The sequence below is a fragment of the Dipteris shenzhenensis genome, chromosome 33 (genome assembly GCF_047967505.1).
Source record: "Dipteris shenzhenensis isolate YYH24624 ecotype China chromosome 33, Dip_SZ_1.0, whole genome shotgun sequence".
NCBI lineage: Eukaryota > Viridiplantae > Streptophyta > Polypodiopsida > Gleicheniales > Dipteridaceae > Dipteris > Dipteris shenzhenensis.
Genome location: NC_141628.1, coordinates 32734142 through 32760355, shown reverse-complemented (window position 1 = coordinate 32760355; position 26214 = coordinate 32734142). Strand labels below are relative to the sequence as shown.

The window sequence follows — 26214 nt, the reverse complement described above, 5'->3', positions numbered from 1 at the left end:
GAGCATATGCTTATGCTTATGCTTAAGCATAAGCATGAGCATAAGAGAAGGAGACATATGCTCATGCTTATGCTTATGCATGAGCATAAGAGAAGTAGACATATGCTCATGCATAAGCTCTCTTCCAATCTCTCTTTTCCAATCTCTCTTTCCTCTTTCCTTTTCCTCTTCTTCTCTCTTTTTTCCTCTTCTTCTCTCTTTTTTTCCACTTTCTCCTTTCCCTCTTCTTCTCTCTTCTCCTCTTTTCCCCCTCTTTTCTCTCTTTCCTTTCACTCTTATTCTCTCTTTCCCCCCTCTTATGCTCATGCATAAGCATAAGCATGAGCATATGTCTCCTTCTCTTATGCTCATGCGAAGGAGACATATGCTCATGCTTATGCTTATGCATGAGCATAAGAGAAGTAGACATATTCTCATGCATAAGCATGAGCATATGTCTCTTTTTTCCTCTTTTCTCTTTCCCTCTTCTTCTCTCTTTCTCTCCCTCTTTTCTCTTATGCTCATGCTTATGCTTATGCATAAGAGGAGTCTTATGCATAAGCATAAGCATAAGCATAAGAGACGGAGACATATGCTCATGCTTATGCTTATGCATGAGCATAAGAGAAGTAGACATATGCTCATGCTTATGCATGAGCATATGTCTCTTTTTTCCTCTTTTCTCTTTCCCTCTTCTTCTCTCTTTCTTTCTCTCTTTCCTCTTTTCCAATCTCTTCTTCTCTTTTTCCTCTTCTTCTCTCTTCTCCTCTTTTCCCCCTCTTTTCCCTCTTTCCTTTCCCTCTTATTCTCTCTTTCCCCCTTCTCTTATGCTCATGCATAAGCATAAGCATGAGCATATGCTTATGCTTATAAGCATGAGCATAAGAGAAGGAGACATATGCTCATGCTTATGCTTATGCTTGAGCATAAGAGAAGTAGACATATGCTCATGCATAAGCTCTCTTCCAATCTCTCTTTTCCAATCTCTCTTTCCTCTTTCCTTTTCCTCTTCTTCTCTCTTTTTTCCTCTTCTTCTCTCTTTTTTTCCACTTTCTCCTTTCCCTCTTCTTCTCTCTTCTCCTCTTTTCCCCCTCTTTTCCCTCTTCCATGCTCATGTTCTTATGCTCATGCATAAGCATAAGCATGAGCATGAGCATATGTCTCCGTCTCTTATGCTTATGCTTATGCATAAGACTCCTCTTATGCATAAGCATAAGCATGAGCATAAGAGGAGACATATGCTCATGCTTATGCTTATGCATGAGCATAAGAGAAGTAGACATATGCTCTCTTTCCAATCTCTCTTTTCCAATCTCTCTTTCCTCTTTCCTTTTCCTCTTCTTCTCTCTTTTTCCCTCTTCTTCTCTCTTTTTTTCCTCTTTCTCCTTTTCCTCTTCTTCTCTCTTCTCCTCTTTTCCCACTCTTTTTCCCTCTTTCATGCTCATGTTCTTATGCTCATGCATAAGCATAAGCATGAGCATAAGATAAGAAGATATATGCTCATGCTTATGCTTAAGCATGAGCATAAGATAAGTAGACATATGCTCCTCTTTTCCCTCCTCTTCTCCTCTTTTCCCTCTTTTCTTCTTTCTCTCTTCTTTCCCTCTTTCCTTTCCCTCTTCTTCGACCTCTTCTCATCCACTTCCTCTTTTCCCTCTTCTTCCTCTTCTTTCCCTCTTTCCTTTCCCTCTTCTTCCTCTTCTCCTCCACTTTCTCTTTTCCCTCTTCTCTCCCTCTTCTTCAAATTCCTCTTCTTCTTCTTCCTCTTCTCTCCCTCTTTGCCTATGCCTATGCTTATGTTTGTTTTTTTGTTTTTTGTTTTCATGTTTGTGTCTATGTTAGACATGGGATCACGTCGTTCATCAGACGAGTATGGACAGCCTCGCAGGAGGAGAGCTCACGATCTATATGCTCCAGAGGACTTTGATTCCTCTCAGATGACTACCCCGAGGACTACCCCTGGTCCAAATCCTCTCGGACCTAGCACTACAACTACCGACTCCTCTTCCACGTAGCACTACGACTACCCCTCGGGGAACTCCTTTGCTAGCCGTGCATGGCTTTGTCAGGAGTCCCGACGAGTTTGTAGCGCAGATGAGCGATGAGGAGGCAGTGATATTCTTCTCTGTGCTATCTCAGAGGACCTCACAATTCCCTCCCCTACACCGACGGTTGGACGTACTGCCCAGCCATCCTCTCATGCCCCTTCGACCGAGGGGTCATCACCTGTGCATGCCTCTCGTAAGGGAAGGAAGAGTAGGAAGGGCGCTTATGTTGTGCTAACTCGGGAGATGTAGACGAGTCAGCACACTCACATTCCTACAGGTCTCCACTTGGTCTGGAGACACAGTATTAGTCAGGTCCCTTGCCCTCTCCTACTCCCACTGCTACTCCTCGCTCCGGAATCCTCGCTCCGGAAGCGCTCGCACAACTTCCACTCCTTCTGACTTTGCTACCATCTGTCCTCCTTCTCTCCTATCAAATCACAACTGCCAGAGAGATAATAGAAGATAGAAAGGGCAAAGCAGTGATGGCCACCATGAGGCGGTTGATGAGCCATCACTTCAAGAGCGGCATTGCTACCGATTGGCGGTATCAAGATGACCAAAAGAAGCAGGCGGTCATTGATGAATTAAAACAAAAATACCCTAACCCACCGAATTGGGAGTTTAATGAGGATTATATGCGAGAGCGCATGGGTTTGGTCTTGAAGCATCGTAGATCAACCTTGCGTACTTCCATCACAAAGGGGTTGGCTAAACCCAGCTGGGCAGACAAAGCTGATTGGAAGTTCTTCAAGAAGTAGAATAGGGACAATCCCGAATTGTTCGAGGGTCAGAGGAGGGCTGCAAAGAGACGGCTGGACATCGTAGGTACTTCGCACTTTGGTGCAGGTGGACGGTTGGCATTCGAGGCAACCGTGGTAAGTCTACTTCTTCTTATTTAATGTATTGTTCTATTTGTTTTACTACATATTACATGCACTTTAGCTAACTCTAACTCTCGTAAATTGGATCCACAGCAAGCTGCGATGGGTCGTCTTCCTACAGATGCAGAGACGCAATGCGCATTTTGCATAGGAACAAAGCTGTGGTTTATTGAGCAAGAGGCAATGGGAGCAACGGTCGATTGGGCTGAGGTGGCTGCTCGCACGATATAAGTCTACTCCTACTTGTAATCTCACTTTTTAAATTGTTTTATTCTTTAAGTTCCAATCTAATTTTCGATTTATATGGTTCACTCTTAGGGTCAAAGCTCAAGCGTCCCATCATCAGAGGCGAGCGATCACTAAGGCCAGGGATCAAACGCACGTGACGAGGATCAAGGAGAAGACGCAGCTCACGAGGACCAAGGAACAGGCCAACAAGACGAGGATGATTCGAATTCGGATGAGTAGTAGTAGTAGTAGTGGTAGTAGCAGTTTGAATTTTCTTCGCCCTATATGTCATTTTGTATATCCGCTCATTTGAGCAATTTTGTATCGCCCTTTCGAAAGGGTAATTTTGTAACAAACAATGTTGTATATGTTCAACATGTATATGCTTTTGTTGCTCGATCATTTCATTTGAGCGATTTTGTATCACCCTTTTCGCAAGGGAAATTTTGTTATAAAATTTTTTTTCCATAGCAAGCCCTATTTAGCCCCACTAATCCTTTTTTTAAATTTTATTAATCGTCGCTATATAGTGACGTTTACCAGTGTCGCTATATAGCGACGGTTCTTTTTCGACGCTTTTAGCGACTTTTATAGCGACGTTTGCACCCGTGAAAAAAAAAATTAATGTAAAAAGCGTCGGTATTTTCATCGGAAAAGGGCCTATGCCTTGTAGTAATGTTTTCTTTGAGGAGCAACTTCACCCACGTACCACCATCTTAGATCCAAATGATCTGGATGAAAGACCACCTACGTTGAAGATACACATTAGATGCTAGTAAGTATATTCATTTATGCTTAAGTACATAAAAATATATATATGAATATCTACCAATATTTGTTTGAAAACAAAGATTGAGACAAAGATATTAGCTCTTAATCTAGAAAGGTTAAAAACTTACATGTGGCATACATCTGACTGCAAGCTCCTGCTCTCAATCGGTTATGTCCTCTCCATCATCTTCGGCTTCACGAAGAGCTTCTTGTAGCCAATCATGGGACATGTGTCTGGGGAGAATAGCAAGGTCCCATGGATATGGCACCCTTTGCTTGTGCATTACTCTAAATCTCATCCTCTCATTGATTCTTTTTGTTTTGGCCTTTCATATCTCTCCACGCATCTTTGCATCTCGGGACTATTAAGAACACAAAACTTATTGAATTTCTCTTTTTGTTCCTCGCTCATCTTTCTTTTAACCCCTTTACCTTGAGGAACCTCCACAATGACACGATCATCTTCCTTGATGTTACAAGCATGTGGCATATCAGGATCCATGGATGCAAGAAACTCTATGAGGTACACTAATGACTCTTGCACAAGCCATCCCTCTGCCATGCTTGCTTCGGGTCTAGCTCTTTGCCTTACAAATCCCTTCAAAGTTTTCATAAATCGTTCAAGGAAAAACATCCAACGACCATGAACGGCGGTTCTTGCAATAGTGACCTCATCAACTACGTGTACAAGCAAGTGCACCTGAGTTATCATAATGCTTGAGGGAAAGTGCTTCTCAAGTAAGCACACAGCTTCAATGGAGTCCACCTTTTGTATGAAATATAATGAAGATGATATGATAGTAAGCATACCTGACAATGCCATTGAACTTGTAGATAGCTTTTCTAACATCTTCCGATAAGAATCATCTCCTTGTCATTGGGAGGATAAACTACCCAAGAAACAAAGGAGTTATAACAATGTATCATAATCATATAAGTTACACTAAAGCATCACATTCTTAATTCTACTAATCATTAAAGCTAACATGTAGAATACCTGTAAGACCTTGTCCCAATCATGGGACTTGAGGCCACTAAGCATATAGTCCTTTGTAAATGTTCCCCTAAGGCAATGCATGTGTTCTATGGGTGCCCGAAAAGATGCAATGTCTTCCTTCACCCTCCCCAACATCTCCCAAGCCCCATGCGAAAACCCTAAACCCTTAGACCCCCAATCCCTTGTTTAAAATGGTATGTTTCCTCTCTTTTATAGGGCCAAAAATACAAAACACGAAACTTTGAGTAGGATCATCCGGTGTCGCGTGTAAGACACGTACTTTCTAGGTAAGAACGTGCCTTCTCCCTCTCTTGTTTTTCTTTTCGTGCATACATTGTCCCACAGAGCTAGCACCTTAAGCACTAGCTATAGTGATGGGCATAGCTCTCTTTTCCTCTCTTTCTCTCTTTTTTTCTCTCTTTCTCTCCTCTCTTTCTTTCCTATCTTATTTCCCTCCCTTCTTTCTCTCTTTCTCGCATCTTTCCCTCCTCTCTTTTCTCTCCTCTCTTATTTTCTTTTCTTCTCTTTCCCTCTTTCTTCCCTTCTTTCTCTCCTCTCTTATTCTCTTTCCTCTCTTTCTCTCTCTCTCTTTCTCTCCTCTCTTTTCCTCTCCTTCTTTCCTCTTTTATTTCCCTCCCTTCTCTCTTTCTCTCCTCTTTCCATCCTCTCTTTTCTTCTCTTTTTTCTCCTCTCTTATTTTCTTTTCCAGGCCTCTCTTTCCCTCTTTCTTTCCTTCTTTCTCTCCTCTCTTATTTTATTTCCTCTCTTATTTTCTTTCCTCTCTTTCTCTCTTTTTTTCTCTCTTTCTCTCATCTCTTTCTTTCCTCTTCTTTCATCTCTTATTTCCTTCCTCTCTTTTCCTCTCTCTCTCTCCTACTCTTCTTAACCTCATCTCTTTTCCTCTCTTTCTCTCTTTTCCCTCTTTCTCTCCTCTCTTTTCCTCTCTTTCTCTTTCTCGCCACTCTTTTCCTTTCTTAATTTCTTTGCTCTCATTTTCATTCCTTCTTTCTCTCTTTCTTTCCTCTCTTTCTCTCTTTTCCTCTCTTATTTTCTTTTCCTCTCTTTCCCTCTCTCTTTCTCTCTTTCGCTCCGCTCTTTCTTTCCTCCTCTCTTTTCCCTCTCTCTCTTTCTCTCCTCTCTTTCTTTCCTTCTCTCCTTCTCTCTTTCTTTCCTCTCTTTTCCCTCCTCTCTTTCTCTCTTTTTATCTTCTCTTTCTTTTCCTCCTCTCTCCTCTTCTTTCTCTCCTCTCTTTCCCTCCTTTCCCTCTCTCTCTTTCTTTCCTCTCTTATTTCCCTCCTCTCTCCTACTCTTCTTTCCCTCCTCTCTCTTTTTCTATTTTCCCTCTTTCTCTTCCCCTCTTTCTCTGCTCTCCTTTCTCTCTTTCCCCCCCTCCTCTTGGTTTGTAATGTGTTTTACATGCCCGTACTTGCTTGTTATTTTTCACTAGATTAATGGAGCGGCCAAATTCGGGACAGTCTTCCCTAAACTCAAACCCTTTGCCTCTTATTGCCACCATACGACATTTGGATACCTTACTATCCCCATGTCGTAGAGAAGACTAAGCACAATGAAGAATGGGTAAAGTTTAATGTGGAAGTGCACGCGTGTGGGTGGGGTCGAAATAGATCTTCAAAGGAGAGGCATTTCTTGCAGGTCACAAGATCCAACATGAGGACCTTGCGCAAGCTTTGGAGGAACTGGTTTGAGCCATAAATCGATAAATTAGAGACCGTGAAGGATATAATGAACTGCGTTGACATCTTCTTGGACCGTGGGTACATCATCCAAGAAGAAAATCAGTATATAGAGCAAGATATACTTACATTTTACTTAAAAGACAATTTACTACTTAAGACTTAATGTTGTAACTTATCAAATTTTATTTATCAATACAAATTTATCATAGTTTTCGTAAATTGAACTTGGTCTTCATAAAAGACATTATCATCATATATCCAAAAGTAGAAACAAAATTGGTATTGTAAAAGACATTAGTATTGTAAACAAAATTGGTCTCCATATGAGACATTCTCATGCACATGTTAAAGAAAGAAATTTTCTACCGCTCTGTGTTACTATCACTTGTATTGTCCTCCTCATGGTGGATAGAAGGGTCACTCAGGACCTCATCATCATTATGATGATGCCCAAGTTGGATTCGAACAACAAAGCTTGCTCTACTAAAGCTGTGATTCAATAAAGAAATAACAATAGATTAGTGTCCTTGTGTAGCCTCTCACTAGTCATGTCTGCCCCTAATTTGCTTCTTCACCAACTATAAAGGTACCTCCCTATTCACTTGAGCAATGTACTCCATGTTAATAAATGGAAATGCTAGATAGCCTAGGCAAGTACTCCTTGTCTGAATTACTCAAAGAGTAGTCAAAGTTAGAGCAGGTTCATCATCATCATCATCATCATTATCATGATCACAAGCGTGGATGATTTTTTCATGTTGTTTTCGTTAAGGAGTGAAACTTTTATATTAGCATCAAAAGTTTATGTCATAAAAATAAAAATTTAAAATATTCACCAAGATTTGAAGCTTTTATGTACAAATTTTAGAAGTTTTGCCAGGATTTACATATTTTACTTAAATTCAAAAGAAAATATATAAAAACACTCTTTGTTTTGTCAATATCGTGAAACTAAAAAAATTATCTTGATAAAGTTTTGCCAAAATTTTATATTAATATAAAAGCATAGCTTCGATAAAAGCATTCATGATCACAAGAAGTTTCAACTTTATAAAGATCTCAATGATATGGGTGACCAAGGGATAGAACTAATTATTTGGCATGATGGCCCTAGCTCTAATTATGAAACCCCCACTTTCTTGAATAATTTATCATGGAGAGGGATTTTCATCCTTTGCCCTTGTAGTTACACTTGCATTATGACAATCCATTCACCAATTTCTTCATTGATATATGAAGATAATTTAACACTAACTTTCATGTGCGTTTCAAATAATTTAAGATTTTCAATGTATTGTAATTCATTAATATATGAAGATATTTTAACACTAAACTTCATGTGTCTTTCAAATGATTTAAGCTTTCAATTTTGGAATGTTTTTAGTAAAGGAATTTCAATCACGTGAAAACCCTCCCTCAATTTTCCCTCCAACTACTAATCCCTCAATTTTGGGATGTTTTTAGTAAAGGAATTTCAATCACGTGAAAACCCTCCCTCAATTTTCCCTCCAACTACTAATCCCTCCATCTTCCAAGTTCTCTCCTACTTCCTCCTCCTCCTCCTCCTCCTCCTCCTCCGCCCCCCCCCCCCCCCCCCTCCTACTATTACCAAGGGGTCCATTCCTTCATTTTAATTTCTCCCTCCATCTTGCTTACTCCTCCTCCTTCCCCTCCTGCTACTATTACCAAGGGGCCCATTTCTATCATTTTAATTTCCCATTTGGTATCTACATCAATATTTATGCTTTAAATGCTCAATGATATTTTATGTCAAAAGTTTTCTCTGACAATGGTCAACGTTTATACCAATTGCTTTATCTACATTAATACCGTCACATATTTTAGTGTGTAAATCAATTTATATATTGAATACCATTCCAATCACGTTGGTTCCGGTTTATACCCATTGCTCTATCTACATTAATATCGTCACTTTTTTGTGTGTGTAAATAGATATAAATATATTAAATACCATTCCAATCCTTGTTGTACAAATTGCCTTAGAATGGCAAAAGCTTTTTATGTACAAACCAACAAAGAGGTTAATTTGTAGGCTCCAACATACTTCTTTTAAAATGCGCTCACAAATGTAACCAAAGTATGCGAAGTTACCACTCCATTTAACCTTGAGATTCACTCACATATAACATCTATAAGGCAGCATGGATCCAGATACCATTTCCAGTTTCATCTATAAAGCAGCATGTACCCAAAATACCATTTCCACTTTTACATAATTGTCATCTCATGTATAAGGCACTCAATGCTTTCGAAGATCACTTGTCCAAACCAGTAACATGTAACACAGCACGTATGAGCATGCAAAGATCGATGCTTTTTTAAAAACAACTACCAAAGTAGCTTCAAAGGACGAAGATAGTGCAGTACATGAAATCTAAAAGGACTTTTTTCAAAGGTCGAAGATGATGCCTGTTGTAAATACTTGTAGGTGAAGGTGTCGTCGTGAAGATGAAGCTCAGACTTTGTAGGGCGGATACGAACTAGGAGGGGCCGGATATGGGACACCTTGCGCAGGCGGAGGATATGGGTAATTGTAGGACTCGGCAGCAGCTTGCTGCTGGCGCCGCCGTTGCACAAGCAAACAGCACAGTAGAATCGTCCCAATCACAAGCAGCACAAACGGTATGGAGATCCATATGCCGTGATAGTAGATCATGATCGCTGCTACACCAATACGATCAGGCCCGACTTGTTGTCTAACAGGTGCAGGTTGCTGCCCTCTTGAAGCTTGAGGAAAACGATACGATGACCCTCTGAAAGGCCGCAAGATGATGAAACTCACTGCTTTCTGAAGAATCTGACAAACGTAGCGAGCAACTGCGAGTGATGTCTCAACGGAAAAACGATACCGTAGCAGGAACTAAAGCTCAAATCTGAAAAAAAATCTGTACCAAAATTGCAACCAACAATACTGAAGGGGATATTTAATTACACAAACCATAGCAACTACTCTCTCTCTCTCTCTCTCTCTCTCTGTTGATTCTTACGCTGCCTTTGTCAGACAAGACTACAAGCCACAGCTGCGGTACCAATTCGTGAAAAGGGGCGAAGCCTGCATGTTCTAGTACCGGAAAGTCCGACGGCGTCGTTCGTTGAGGTGGGAAAAGTTATGAACATAACGTGTGCGAGGACAGGTTTAACGCGTAGCACTTGACGTACACGCGATACTCCTTAGTCATACTTTCCTTTTGTATGCATGCATGTCCACTTGGCTTCGCAAACTATACGCCTTCGGTTTGGCTCAAAAGATAAGAAGAGATCAAGCAACTTCACTATAATATAACTAGATAGAGCAAAGTATATTCCTCTTCATATATTGATTTCTTACATCATTTAGCACCAAGAGTGACATACTAAAACTCACGTTTATGTACAACTTTGAATACATAAACACTTGGAATAAGGGTCAAGAATCTCCCAAAGCCTAAAGGTATAACTTGAAAACACAAACAAGTGGATTAAGGGTCCAGAATCTACTAAAGTCTAAGGACAAGTTCCCTCATTTGCATTATAAAGATCAATCCATCTTTGCATTTGTCTGTTCATTTTACTCAGCAAATTATCAACATGTGAAACTCAATGGTCTAGTTAATGTCCTTTTCAATAACTACCTAGATCTTCTCTGTTTCCAATGCACTTTTTGTTAAGTCCAACCATATGTGGACTTTAATCTCTTTGCAAAATTAACATAAAGAATGTGAACCATCTTAACCATGTTTCCTTAAGAGTCTTTGCTTAAAACTTAGTTATATGATTTCCATGTTGTCTAGGAGGATCTTTTATGTAAGAAGTATTACACAATTATGGTTTAGCTTATATTACCACGGGCCCTTTGTAAGAGAAAGACAATCTGACAACCTAAATGATACTTGAATGCAAGAATATTCTTTCCATTGGTCCTTGATTTTATACTCATTACCATATAACCAAAAAAAGAGAGAAAAAACTTATACCGTGCCACAAAGATGCAACAATGCTCAATATTGGTCCAATAGAATGTCCTTTTCAATAACTAACTATGTTATACGTTTATTCACAATTTGTTAGGTGTAACCATCTGCGCACTTTAATGTCTTTGCAAAATCCTAGTAATCAATGGGAATCATGTTTCCCTTAATAATTAGTTTTTACTTGAATTTAGCTATACGATTTCCATGGAGAATCACCAAGCTTCCTTTTATGACACCCTTTATGTTACAATCCCCTAGCTTTGTACACCATCAAAGGCTTTGTGGGATTTACGCCAGATTTGAATCGTAAATTTAATTCAATATAATGATTTTTTAAAACTGAAAAACCTTGTAAAGATTGATCTCATTACATTTTAATTCAAGGCTAGTGCACAGTTGGTTATCACCCATAACTTGAAATAATGTGTGGTAATCTAGTAATTTTCCTCTAATTTTGCATATGGTATATCAAGTTATCATGTGGTAATTGTAAGTATGGCATACTAAAATCCTTGACATACACTTTGTGCTATAGAGAGAAAGATGAAAATCCTTGAGATACACTTTGTGTTGTCTAAAGAGAGAGACTTAAATCCTCGACATACACTTTGTTTTGTCCAAAGAGAAAGATTAAATCCTTGACATACACTCGATGCTGGAAGAGAGAGTCTACATTTCAATTGGCATAGCTTTGTGCTAGAGAGAGAAAGTCTATATCCCTCTCACATGACTCACATTCCTTGACATACACTTTGTGCTAGAGATAGAAACTCTACATTCCTAGTGACATACACTTTTTGTGCTGGAGAGATAAAGACTAAGATTCTTGATGTACACTTGAGTTGGAGAGAGAAATACTAATATCCTTGAAATACACTTCATGTAAAGATGGAAATGCAAGAACATGTATAAATATCTATTAATGCAACGAAGCTCCGCTTTTTGGGGTTCAATATTTAGTTCGCATTTTGTTCACGTGCTTAATCTCCTTGTGTCCATGCTTCCTCAACACTATCAACGAGTGATAGCATGCTATAACCTTCAATATGGAACCCCAAAGACCTCCGCTCTTTAGGGTTCAATATTTAGTTCAACCCCCTTCTCCTCCTCCTCCTCCTCCTCCCTCCTCTTCACCCTTGTTCCCTACTCCTCAATCCTTAACCCCATGACTTTGTGAAGAAGACTAGCTCTTCAGTGGTCAATGCCATAAATCTTTTTCAACTTTAGTGCTTAGTTAATTTCATCATCAACATTATCCTCCTTCAAAAGCCTACTCTCCTAAACAAATGAAACATTATGGAGGTGAGAACCTCATCAAGCCTTATGCTCAACACACCTAAATTCATACAAGAACCACCTTCCACAATTTATTCTATAGCTCTCACTAAAATATGACTTGAGGACCTATGCTACAATTATGAACATGTATGCCACAATGGGGCCACAACAAGCAACAACATAGTTGTAGGTGACTAAAACCCTCAAAATTGGAAATGAGAGATAAAGTGACCACGCATAAAAACCAAATATGACTTTGCAACCATGTAAAATATAATCAAATGAATGCCGCTACCAATTATCGTATCATATGAATCTTCAACATATTCTAAAATACCATTGATGCATGTTTCCTTGCACTTACACATCACAGATTGATAAAATAAGAAAATACACATGATGAGCACATGATTACCCATACAAATGACATCTAACTCACATGAAACTTTGAAATCACACTAAATATGCTCAAATTAACATCTATGCAAAGTATCATACTCATATGATACTTTGACATCATATGCTAGGAGCCCCATTGTACATATTTACTGTAGTTACACATCTCACATGGGAAAACATAAGGAAATAGGTGTCACCGCCCCTACAAACAACATTCAAACCGCATGAACTTTTCAAGTGTATGAAATATAACCAAATAAGGAATTTGAAAAGTACCATACCCATTAAAACTTTGATATATTCTTGAATCCCACATACGCATCACACCTAGTTGAAAATAAGGAAATACACATGCCCACACATACAAATGACATCTGACCCACCAAAACTTTGCAAGAAGATGACAAATGCTTAAACTAAGGCCTCTAAAAGGTATTACACCCATCTAATACTTTGAATATTCTAGAAGGCCACCGATGCATGTTTACTTGTGCTTACACATCATGCATGAGAACCCATAAAAATGCATCCAAACAACATGAAACTTGCAAGAATGTGAAAAATATCCAAATTAAGTCCTTTTCAAAAAGTATCATATACATTTGACACATAGATACATGCTAGAAGGCTATCAATGCATATTTCGTTTCACTTATACATCACATTAGTGAGACATTAGTAAACATATGGGAATATGCATGCCCAATGCCTACTCATTAAAAAAAATTTGAACCAATGTAACTTTGTAAGAATGTGAAACATACACAAATTAAGGACTTTATTATAGTACCCATCTGACATTTTTTACGTATGCTAGAAGCCCAACGCGAGCCCGCCGTCAATGCATATTTCCTTTCACTTACATGTCACAAAGGTAAAAACAAGGAAATATGTTTGAAAATGCATTGGATGCACAATCGTGTCTAAGCTTGATAGATCATTTACATGTCTACTCAACATTGACAGGGTTTAACAATAAGATGGGGGATAGGATGATGCATTGTGCATCATACATTCCTTATTGTGCTACCTCTTATTGTTCTTGCTTATGGGTTCTCTGTGATGATGGTGGCGGTGGGGGATCCTCGATGTCTATCTCTATCAATTCTTCATTCATGGTCCCCTTAGCTTGTGCTTAGTGATGCATCTCTGTTATTTGATCTTTTGCAGCGTTGCAAGTCCCTTGTCATGAGAGAAAATCTTGGAGTGTGGCCTCTCACTCCTTGTCTTCTTGCTTGGTTCATGCTTTGTCCTCTTATTTGGTTTATTCCTTGTCTTGTGCCTTGGCCTCTTCTTTATTTTTCCTTTAGGTGGCCTCAACTTGAGCTTGGGTGACAGGGATTGTTTCCAGCTCCTTTGGCACCAAGATTGACTTCTAAAAGCATTGCTCCTTAGCTTGGTGGATGATCAAGTCAATGGCTCCTTTGGGTTTGGGTATTTTGTTTCCCTCTCCTTATCCCCTTGAGTCATTGAGCTATTGGCCGTTGTCTCTTCACCCTTCTTGTCTATCATCATGGTCTTCATCGTCTCTATAGCTTGGTTTTCTTTGGTTGGTTAATGTTTGTCCACTTCTTAGCTATTTGAGGGCTACCCTATATGTTGGCCTGTGGTGGCTAATTCTATCGACTTGTGACTTCTTGCTTTTCCCACTTGGTGGATTTGTGAGGGGTTCGCGAGCTTGAATGATCTATAAATTATCAAAGGCAATGGCAATGTGGCTCCCATGCTGCCTTCACATTTGTTGTTACCATCCTTTTGCTTTTTGGGTCCTAGGTTCATGTAAGGAGTTAGAGCAATTTCTCCACTTGTTATTGTCATTTGTCGCTTTTCCTTTAGATCCCTTAAAGATTTCATATTCTTTTCTTATACCAATTGTAGCTTCATTTTTTAGGCCTTAGGCCAAGAGCTTGTCCTTACGGTCTTGGGCATCATGCTTTGAGAAGTTCATGTAGCTTGAGGTTTTCTTTATCTACTCCATTGCTCTACATCTCTGAGTCCTTTATTTGCATATTTCTACTTGGAGGCTTTTTAATTCTTCTCAAAGGGACGTGCTTTGCACTTGGCTTTAGTAGCCTTGTGAACAACCGTGATGTTTTGCTCTATAGCCTTGGCCATTTTGGCATGCTAGCATTTTTCATCTTTCTCATATGACACGTAGGTGGCCCTTATGGATTCATTATCTTCCTCTAGACTTCACACACAATTAGCAAACAATCTAGGAGGTAAGAAGTTATTTTCCATGTAGCACATGACGTTGCAAGCCCCTTGCAATCTCAACACAAAGTCGTTGCAATAGTTTTTGGCAAGGATCCAGCTACAAGTCACAACATGTAGCTGATTCATTAGTGTCATGGGAATTTCATAGGTGTACCACTCCTGGAAATTTTGTGATTTGGGATAAAATCAAGTATGGGTGGTATTCATTGCACCTTTGGCTCCCTTGTCTTTCCAATTATTATGTGATTGGGCAACAAATCCCTTCCTCTTCTCTTCCTTCATTGGCTAGGTCTTTAGGGTCCTATCCCATGCTTACTATGACTGAGATGTATAGGTCGATGGCCCTTATTGAAGTGCAATGGTGGCTCTTACTTTGGTAGTTTGAAGCTTTGGATGTTCTTGGTCTTGTAGTTTCCGTGGTTGTGTGGAAGTTATTGATTTTATTGCTTTCTTTTTTTTTAGCAAACAGAAAAAGTTGTATTATATTATATCTTCTTAACACCCATAGAGTACAGTCGCAAAATGTATGGTAATGAGTGATTAGAGGCGATTAGGCTTCATGATTTACTTCAACGGTTAGTGGCCATGGAGGGAGTACAATTATAGGCTTCACAGGGTTTGAGCCACAAATAGCCCAAGTACTTACAGGCCTTACGAGGTTTGAGCCGCAAATGGCTCAAGATCGGCCTCACCACTCCAGGTTTTGAGCCTCGTAAATGGGTTTTGAGCCTCAAGAGGGGCGAGGTTAACACAAGCGTTATGTGGGACCCCCGGTTAGGATCACCTCCTAATGCCAAGATTGTCCCAAGTGCTCTTATATGGTTAACACAAGTGCTATTTTCAACACATGAAGAGTGGAACAATAGGAGAGAGATGGAAAGGATAGTGAAGATGCCATGGCAACCTACAGGCCCAAGAGCCTTGTGAATGTAAAGAAAGAGAGAGTGCAAAAAGGAAAAGGGTTGGCCCTCCCTTCAAAAGGTAACTTGTATAAAAGGCCAAATGGTTGACTTTGGTCTTCATTGTTGTATGCACAAGTTTGGAATACAAGCTCCCTGTTCTCTTCCAAGAGTGTCTTTGGGTGTTCTCTTGTTTCCCTTGTAGTGCCTTTGTGTTTGCCACTCCATCACCCTTCACTCTCCTCTTCCCTTCTCCTCCTCCCTCTGTGAACTCCCCTCTCTTCTCCCTTCTCCCCCTTCCCTCTTAACACATTGCAACAATCCAAGAGATGCTTGAGTGACACATGTGGATGGCTTGTGCCTTGCATTGCTCTAGCTCGGAGTGGAGGCTCCATCATCATTCCTTCAAGATCCCCACAACATGTGAGTCACCGTTGACACTACACATCTTTGCTGCCATTTCCGGGGAGTTCAAGCTATTCTTTTGCATTGAATTTGCCTTCTCTCATAATCTACCCATTGCACATTTTTTCAAGCTTAACTTGGAGCTTTGTTAGTGGAGTTGTAGGAGAGGAATGAGGGAGGAAGTATGAGTTTGGACAGTAAAGAGATGAAAACTGTCATTTTCTGTTGGAAAGAATTTTTTAGCATGGGAGGCTTGGTTTTTATGTTTGTTAGTGTTTTGAAGTGATAGGAAGGTAGTTTATAAGATTTCTAAGGGGTGTGTGATTGCAAATCCTAACAAAAACACTAAAAAATGGAGATGGAAGCTCAATCTCGAAATGATTCTTGAGGGGGAACACAAAGTTGATGTTTCTTGCTCTTTTTTGTTTAGTATAGGTGGTTTAGGTAGTGCATAGCAACCACAAACACTTAGAGCTCGCACAAAAACTCAAAAATCAACAGAAATCGGCAAAATTTGTGTTCCCAGACATTTCCTATCCCCACGGGTCATCGCCATAGCGTTAACATGCTGACCCATCACCATAGTGCTAACCCGTTGGTCAAACCTGTGTTGACACGTGGCCTTAGTCCTTATCCCCATGACCTAACTTCTGACCGTCGTCTAACTCGCTGCCTTAATTAATACATGTCAAGATCAGTGATCCTGCTGGTCTGATAGTCGTTGACCCATGGCTCGGGGGGCTCACCTCTAAAACTTTTAGTGTACCATGTGCATTCAAAAGAAGGGGTATTTTAATCCAACTTTTGGGAAATTTTTAAAAGGATTACAATAACAAGAGGGGCTTTTCAATCCAACTTTAGATCAAAACCTCTTAGCTCATAGGTAAAGAGGGATAGTTTTATTGAGGAAAATTTTTTAATTGAGGGGTTTTGTAAATACCCCTTGAATGCATGTGATACCTAGGATTTCTTAGTAGTTCACCCCCCGAGCCCGTGGTCTTCAGCTTATGCCCACAATCATTGCCTTACTATGAACCCCATGCCCATCGTTGTACTCGCATCCCATCGACCTTATCATCCCACCGCACATAGCCGTAGCTCCAATCCCACAACTATGCGGATACCACTTGCATTCTATCTCACCGACATGTGTCACTTCCCTATGACCGTTGCCTTAGCTTCATCCCTACGACCGTTGCCTTACTGCCAACCCCATGCCCATCATTGTACTAGCATCCCACCAATCTTATCATCCCACCGCCTATAGCCGTAGCTCCAACGCCATGACCGTGGGGATACCACCTGCATTCTATCATGCCGACAATTGTCACTTCCCATCCCTACGACCGTTGCCTTAGTCCTATCCCCACGCCCGTTGGGATATCTCTAGGTTAGTCGAAAAGGATACAGAATTAAAGCTTCGGTCAAAGTGTGCCATTTTAGAGATCTTATGCATGCACTTGAGATCTAGAAGATTTTTGTCCAAGGAACCTGCACTTGAGGATAGTGCTTCGTGCTATGCTCAGCCCACCTTTCGCCCCAGTTAGGGATCGATCCAAACCAAAAACTCGGTTCCTAGCTCTCACTCACTGATAGGACCTCAATAGGAGGATCCATCTAGCCCTGACAAGACAGAGAGCTTGAACGAGGAGGATCCATCTAGCTCCGACAAGATGGAGAGATTGAACGAGGAGATGCAAGACCTCACAGGTCCGAGGGCTTCCAAAGCCCCCTTCACTAGTTTGGCTCCCCCCGACTCCCCTGCTCCTTCTATAACGTCCAGGTTAAGAGGTACAATCACCAAAATGTTCGTACGGTTAGGCCGGATGAATTCAGCAAACATGGAGAACCCCTTCGCCCAGTATGTATGTGGGAAGGGAAGGTCAGCAACAACTAGCTCCTAAGCCGCAGACAGGGACTGAAACCACATTTGTGGACCCGGGGCCCACAACTTTCGCAAGGCACCCCTAGTGGGAATGCATGGAGGATGAAGACCCATGGATGAGGGACTTTGTGGGACAAGACCCTAGCTGGGAGAGGCGTGAGGCTCTCATGGAGAGGATTCTTATGAACTAATGACATTCCAAGTGCCCCCGACCTTCGTCGGCTATGTGGCACCACAAGTTCCACCGTACCGCCCAATGCAAGGAACCTCCATGCAAATGCATGACCCACCCCCTTCGTGAGTCTAACCGTTTCTGCCTACAGTTGTTGCTCCAATGGATGGAGGGCCAGGTGCTTCCTCCCCAATGCCAGTACCAGCAACTCAGTGGATTTCACCACCAGGACCAAGCTTAAGGCTGCCTCTATATCATGGTGCCACCTCCACCAACTTCCCAAACGGTGGTATCAAATGTTGACAATGGTGCCACCTCCACCAACTTCCCAAACGGTGCTATCGAATGAGGCGATGTGCATCTTGGTGAATGCACTAGAAAGGGGAGCCACACCACCCCCGCCTATACCTGCATTTCCAACAGGGATCACAAATCCCTCGAGGAGTCAACCCATAGCCATCTCCAAGTTTATGACCAAATTCCTAAGGGAAGGAGATCCGGTCTCCCACGTGAAGCGATTCGAGTAGATATGTGAAGCCTTTGGAGCTCCTAGAGATCTAGAAATGGCTTATGCGTTTGATCTCAGTGTAGATGGCAAGGCAAGCCAATGGTATAGGGCTCTCACACCGGAAGAAAAAGTCAACTAGGAGATGCTAAGGAAAGCATTCATTGTAGGGTTCACCCCTAATGACATAAATGGAGCCCAATTGATCAGTTGTATGAGGTGAATCAAAATGACAAAGGATCCCTTCGGGATTACATAGCTAGAATCAAGCACCTCAATTCCCATTGCAAACCATACGAGTGGATGAGCGACGAATGATTGTTGCCCCTCTTCCTCATCGGATTGACAGACTCAAGGCTGCATGACCACCTGATGGTTATGAATCCTACCTCCTTCGAACTATGCAACAAGGTGGCTATCCATATAAGCGATAATATGATGGACGAGGTTACCCAATACAAAACCCCAACCCCATCAAAAGTTTCACCATCAGTAAGGTCTTCTAGTGTGGAGCCAACCAAGAAGGAGAACAATGAGCCCAACGGCTTGGATATGAGAGAGATGGCCTCAAATTTGCTGAATCAGCTAGGCCAACAGTGGAGATCAGGGACCTCCAAGGAGGCATCAAGTAACCCCCACTTTTTTCCATTGAGAGACGTGTGGTGTGGATATGTAATGGCAATCACCCCTCCAATGTATGCCCCCACCTTAGGGAAAGCATCCCTCTATTACGCACACTGTCATAGATGGGAAAACCATGATACCTCCCAATGCCGATTTCTGAGGGCCCTGCCCCAACCTATGTATCAAGCAAGACCCCCACTAGCCCTGACGGCCCCGCCTAACTCTATACACACACAAGGTGCCCCTTTGGCTAGTCCAGGGTAGTACAAAGCACAACAGGCTCCCCTACTGTTGCCCATACCGGGTCCCCAACATCCCGCACCTCGTATAACTCCCGTCAATCCAGTATTGGTAGAGGAAGTGCCCAATGATTGGGAGGAGCAGGTGGAACCGGATGTTAAGATAGTGGGAGAGAGGGAAGGAGTCTCACTTGCGACTTTCTCACATGCACAAAATGGGGGAATACACACAAAGGTGGAGGCTGAAAACAGTTTTCCTCTTCTTAGTTGTGAAAGCCAAAAGAACTCTAGTACAAAAGAAATAGAAGAACCCTATATGTGGGTCTCAAACCAAACTCAACTAACTAAGGTGGCATACTAACTAAGCCACGAACTAGAGTAGATAAGGATAGCTGTCATCCAGCTATTATTCGTGGGCGGTGTACCAACCGCGTCTGCAGCTAACAAGTCGGTGACATAAATGCACAACGGTCACCCTGGCATATCACGAGTGGAGCTCGATATCTCAACACTCCCCCTCGAGCTCAATCCCAATTCCTACACACCAAGCAGGTCTCTGAACTTGTGCAGCTTCTCTGCACCCAATGCTTTCGTGAATATGTCAGCTACCTGATCCTCTGTGCTGACATAAACTAGATCAATAAGTCCTAGTAAAACCTTCTCCCGCACATAGTGATAATGCACCTCAATGTGCTTTGTTCTAGCATGAAAGACTGGATTCTTTGCCAAGTGTATACTGCTCATGTTGTCACAATAAATGACAACTGGCCCATTTGTAGACTGATGCATATCATAGAGTAGCTTATGCAACCAAGCTACCTCGCATGCAGCCATTGTTGCACCCCTGTACTCAGCCTCTATGCTCGACAAGGCAACTGTAGGCTGTTTCTTGCTGCTCCAAGTGACTGTAGCACTCCCAAAAGAGAACACATATCCACTGGTAGATCGTCTATCAGAAATACTACCAGCCCAATCAGCATCAGTGTATCCATGCAACTGTATCTGAACCCCAGCCTCATAAAATAGTCCATAGTGCAACGTGGACTTCACATACCTGAGTATGCGTCTAGCCACATCCAAATGCGGTTTCCTTGGAGCCTGCATAAACTGACTTACCAATCCAACAGCATAGCTTAAATCTGGCCTGGTAATAGTCATATAAATCAAACTTCCTACTATGCGTCTGTACATAGTAGGGTCTTCCAGAAGCTCACCTGCATCTGAGCTTAGCTTCACATTCTGCTCCAAAGGAACTGAAATAGGCTTACAGCCTGTCATCCCATATTTGGACAGCATGTCCAATCCATATTTCCTCTGCAAGAGCTGTATCCCACTTGGTGATCTAATCACCTCAATGCCCAAGAAATAACGCAGCTCTCCCAAATCCTTCATCTCAAACTTCTGCTTCAATAGCATTTTCACATGAAGGATATCTTCATCACTATCACCTGTGAAAATCAAATCATCAACATAAATGACAAGCAGCATAATCCCTTTCTCTATTTTTCTCACATAGAGTGAGAAATCTGCCTTGGAGATCTGAAAGCCAATAGTGACAAGATACTGTCCTATCTTGTCAGACCATGCTCTAGGTGCTTGCTTCAACAATATACAAGGCTTCCTTCAACCTGCAAACAAACTCAGGATGAACAGCATGAACATAACCTGGTGGCTGCTCCATAAAGACCTCTTCTTGCAAATCACCATGCAAGAAGGCATTCTTCACATCCATCTGATGTAAAGACCATCCCTTTGATGCAGCCATAGCAATGGCTGCTCTTACGGTTGCCATCCTTGCAAACGGGGTGAAAGTTTCTTCATAATCAATGCCATATGTCTGTGCATACCCCTTGACAACTAATCTTGCCTTGTATCTATTCACAAAACCATCTACATTGTGCTTGATTTTATAAACCCACTTACAGCCAATTGCATTCTTGTCTTTAGGCAAAGGCACCAATTCCCATGTAGCATTTGCATCCATTTCTTCATCCATGGCTTTCTCCCATTTTTCATTTCCCATGGCTTGCTCAAAAGAAGTGGGTTCTGGTTCCTGTATCACTTTGACCATATAGGCATAGTGAATGGATGTAAATCCATCATATTTCAGCCTATCCACAGGATACCTAACCCTGGTAGACCTGCGCAAAATAGGATCACTTCCAGGTGCTCTCAAAACATCCCTGGTCTTCCTTACTCCAGGTGTAACAACAGAAGGAATACCCAACTCATCATCAATGCTCTATTATAAGCCACTGGATTCACCATCCACACAAGAGTGACCTGCATTCACATCAAACATGGGCTGATCTACCTTCTCTTTTCCTTTTCGTGATACCTGCATACCACTCTCTGCATTGCTTTGAGGAGATTCTCCTGATCTCAATCTGCCTGTCCATGGCGAAGTATGTGAACCACTGCTAGACGACACTGCAGTTCCACTGATATTTTGTGATTGCTGCTGTGAATTCTGTGCAGCATTACCATTTTGTGCATCTACATCAATCATCACATTTACTGGTTTATACCAGCTGCTCATCTCATCAAAAACAACATCTCTGCTCACTGTAAACTTCCGAGTAGAAGGGTTATAGCATCTATACCCTTTCTGCTGCAGAGAATAACCAATAAAGATGCACTTCTCAGCTTTTGGATCCAACTTGGACCTCAACTCATCTGGCACATGGACATAGGCAATGCAACCAAAAATTTTCAAATGAGAAATATCTGGTTTCCTACCAGTATACATCTCCTCTGGCGTCATGCCATGTATTGCTGTAGTGGGAGTCCTGTTCATTATATAAACTGCTGTAGCAACTGCTTCAGCCCAATAATAATCTGGTAGATCTTTTTCATTTAGCATAGCCCGAGATACCTCTCCAATATGCCTGTTTTTCCTTTCTGCAATTCCATTTTGCTGTGGGGTATGACTGCATGAATATTGCTGCTTTATACCATGCTCCTGCAAGAACCTTGCAGACTCATTTGAGAGGTACTCTCCCCCTCCATCTGACCTTAGGCATTTTATTTGTAGGCCTGTTTCTTTTTCAACCATAGCTTTAAAAGCTTTGAAGTGCCCAAACACCACTTTTCTTTTTCATAAAATACACCCAAAGTTTTTTGCTGAAGTCATCAATAAATGTGACAAAATAGTGACAGCCTCCAATAGATGCAGCTTTAGTAGTCCACACATCAGAGTGGATTAATTCCAGGCTTTTTACTCTCTTGAACATGCCTACGAAAAGGTTTCCTTGCCTGTTTCCCAAATTGACAGGCTTCACAAATCTTGTGCATTTCTGCAACCTTGAATTTAGGCAATCCTGCAACAATATTTTGGGCTTGCATTGATTTAAGTCGCTGTATATTAACATGACCAATGCGTTTGTGCCAGATATCAATATTTGCAACTACACCTGTCCCATGTGCAAACATTGCTGCACTCAATTCAGGCATGTCTGCATCCAGCGTAAACATCCTGCCCTTCTTCTTTCCTTTTGCTATCAAGCGACCGTTATTTTTCATATCCTCAACAAAGCATCCATGAGGATTAAATCTGACCTGCAAGCCCTGCTCAACCATTTGACCAACAGAAACCAGGTTCTTGGTGATGTTCGGGACATGAAATACATCGGACAGGTATTTCTTTTTCCCATCCTGCATAGACAAAGGAATTTTACCAATCTGCACAATAGGATGTGCAGTATCATCACCAGTCTCCACAAATCCTGGCTTTTCCATTTTCCTTGCATCCTGCATCCATTCTGCATGACCTGTCATGTGGTTTGATGCACCTGAGTCAACATACCACACATCATTTCGTTCTTCTGCACTTGTCACAGAATTGGTCATATGCTGCACCATAAATAGATGCTCATTTCTGTCATCACCCTGTCTACCGGAAGATGCATAATTGCCTTGCTGCAATTTTCCATTCATAATGTCATTCTGCTTTTTGTAGCAGTCCTTAGCCATACGACCCATTTTACCACAATAGTAGCATTCAATATTGTTGTTTGCATTTTGGCCTCTCTACCATCCACCACGGCCTCTTTGGCTCCCCCTGCCTCTAGAGTTACCACGTCCTCCTGCATAGGATTGGTTTTCTTGAATTTGCTGCATATTCTGATTTCTACCACGGCCTATAGATCGGCCTCCTCTACCTCTGCCTCTACCTCTGCCAGCATTTGAGTAGAAGACAGTTTCTTTTGAAGTTCCTCCTGAAGAAGATGCAACCCCATTTCTCTGCTCTTCAGAAATTAGAAGAGCAAACAACTCTTCAAAATCAGGAAATTTTTCACGGACGGCAATGGATGTCCGGAACTGTGCATAATTCTTTCCTAGACCATTCAAGGTCACAGAAACTAGATCATCATCTTCCACTGGCGACCCAATGGAAGCAAGTGCATCTGCAATTTTCTTCATCTTCATGTGGTAGTCATTTATGCTCAAATTTTCTCTCTACACATTGTGCAACTCCTGTTTGAGCTGCATTTTCCTGGCTTGTGTATTTGTGCTGTACATTTTTGCCAAAGTATCTCATGCCTCCTTTGGCGTACTTGCATCTTGAATATGCACAATCATAGAGTCCGAAATACTGATAGACAGCCAGTACATAACTTTCCTGGCTCTCTCATGCCATCCTTTAAATGCCTGCATTTCCTGTTGATTGGGAACATTAGGAAGAACAGGTTCTTCTTCATTTCCTGTAATGAACTCCCAATAACCTTTTCCCATAAGGAAATCCATCATTCTAAACTTCCATGCCTGGAAGTTGTTCTTGTCAAGCTTTTCAGTGACAATCTGTGAAAGAGAATCAGATGCCATTACAGAACACTGCAAAATATTCTGTCACTGCAAAAAACACAGCTTTTGCCTCACACGGGCAGATCTGCAAAATTGACGAAGGTGGTATTTGACCACACACTCACTTTCCTAGTGACGATTTTGTATCAGCAGGCAACAAGCATGATTCTGCAACTCCCAATATCTCTGCACACAGGCATACGATGCAATTTCTGCGGCAACTTTTCACCGACTAGCCGAGCAGTGGTCGCACAGCAAAAACAGGGCCTTTTTCTGATTGCCTGCGAAGAACTTCCGCCTTCAAAACGGGCCCCGAAATGGCCTCGAATCAGAATAATAAAGTCACCATGGGCTTCGCCCTCTCCCGCAGCATATACTGCGCTCTCGCCACACCGCGAAGGGCGTCTCAATCTGAGACAGTGCACTCTTGCACTTCTGGCTGTGCTACCTGTAGAGATTTGCTCCCAAACTCGAAATAGGAAAGCAACACTGGTCCTCTGACCAGGACACCGCGAACTTGGTTTGCTTTCTTGAGCTCCTTACCACGAACAAGGCTCTGATACCATGTTAAGATAGTGGGAGAGAGGGAAGGAGTCTCACTTGCGACTTTCTCACATGCACAAAATGGGGGAATACACACAAAGGTGGAGGCTGAAAACTGTTTTCCTCTTCTTAGTTGTGAAAGCCAAAAGAACTCTAGTACAAAAGAAATAGAAGAACCCTATATGTGGGTCTCAAACCAAACTCAACTAACTAAGGTGGCATACTAACTGAGCCACGAACTAGAGTAGATAAGGATAGCTGTCATCCAGCTATTATTCGTGGGCGGTGTACCAACCGTGTCTGCAGCTAACAAGTCGGTGCCATAAATGCACAACGGTCACCCTGGCATATCGTGAGTGGAGCTCGATATCTCAACACCGGACCACTGTCACCTCTACTATTACTCTTATGAGGAAGGAAGTGGCACCCTAAGTCACTACCTCTTGCAAGAGGATCAAAAAGTCCTAGTGTTCCAGACCACCCCCTTGATCGCAAGGGCAAGAGACATGAACTATGTTGCTCAAGGCCCCCGATCCAATGTTATACCTGCTAGGGCCCACATAGGGCAAGTGAGTGCCCCTATAAGGGCACCTCAAATCCTCCAGTGTCATGCTTCGAGTGCCAGGGGCCGCATTTCTTAAAGGACTTCCCTTACAAGGAACTTACCCCAGCTGTTCCACCCACGACAAGCACTACACCTTTGTGTGCAGGGTGGGTAATAGAACATTTATTCAAGGATTGTTTGTCCCTTAAGAAGACCAGCAACTCAAGTCACCTCATCTAAGAGCACCAGCCTTAACTTGCTCAGTATTAAACAGGGCCATGTTGCAACGGTACACTTGAAGATCATCACAAGCCTGATGTAGGCCAAAGCCATGGGTAGGGCAATGAAGAAACAGGCAAGGAAGGATAAAGAGCCCCTACCCCAAAATCCTAAGGTGTCTCAACCACCACCACAAACCCAGTCCAAGAAGGCCATACGGGTAGGCGAGGGGGCCAACCAGGTGCTCATCCAAGACGCTTCTAATGAGGAGATAGCCACCCTCACCATCTCCTCTGCCTCCGGATGAGAACTTCCACGCAGGGTGACCCAGGTGTACCTCCATACTTGGATGTAAACAAGCCAGTGCAGGCTCAAGGCCTCGCACCCCTGCATCCATATAAGGAAACCTATCCGGACCCAACCTTGGAAAAACAATATGTAAAAGAGGCTCAGGGCTTGGTACGATATTGCCAAGAAAACTTAGAGCATAGACTCAAGGCTAGCAGAGGGTCAGCAGATACCATCCACTAGTATTAACATCAAATCAGGTTCGTAGTCATGGACTTTACCCAGCAGCTGAGGTATGAAGCCATCCTAGGCAGGCCCTTCTTGCAAGGGTTTGGGCTCATATACAATTGGCATACTGACGATATATATTTGCGGCATGAGGAGAAAATCATGCGGGTGGACTTGCACACCTACAAGGCCCACCTATTGTTAGGACAACTATTCGCCGCAAAATCTGACACATCCATCCTGTGGGGCTGTTCCAACCTTGTGGGAGGGAAGAGGATGAGAACCGATGAATTTTGGTATGCACCCCTCTCAGAGCCAGAATTCTCTCAAAACTGGATGCACATTCTGCCCAACATTGATGTCCCAAAGAGAATAGGGTTCCAAGTGACAACCC

The 26214-nt window shown here is 42.1% G+C and overlaps 1 protein-coding gene across 1 annotated transcript; it reads right to left on the bottom strand.

Moving 5' to 3' along the window:
* Positions 1-9025: 9025 nt before the first annotated feature.
* On the bottom strand, positions 9026-25701 carry LOC147879990 (uncharacterized). The gene is made up of 3 exons (XM_087371634.1): positions 25503-25701; positions 9610-9674; positions 9026-9419 (listed from the first exon to the last, which is right to left on the bottom strand). Exons 1-3 carry the CDS (start codon positions 25699-25701, stop codon positions 9078-9080), a joined length of 606 nt encoding a protein of 201 aa, XP_087227760.1. The 3' UTR covers positions 9026-9077.
* Between the last annotated feature and the right edge of the window lie 513 nt (positions 25702-26214).

Coding starts and splice junctions, on each gene's coding strand:
- LOC147879990 (XM_087371634.1), bottom strand. CDS start 25,701: ATGGATGCAGGGGTGCGAGGCCTTGAGCCTGCACTGGCTTGTTTACAT. Junction 9,675..25,502: donor GTATGGCCTTCTTGGACTGG/GTTTGTGGTGGT, acceptor TAGAACATGCAG/GCTTCGCCCCTTTTCACGAA. Junction 9,420..9,609: donor TCTTGTCTGACAAAGGCAGC/GTAAGAATCAAC, acceptor TACGTTTGTCAG/ATTCTTCAGAAAGCAGTGAG.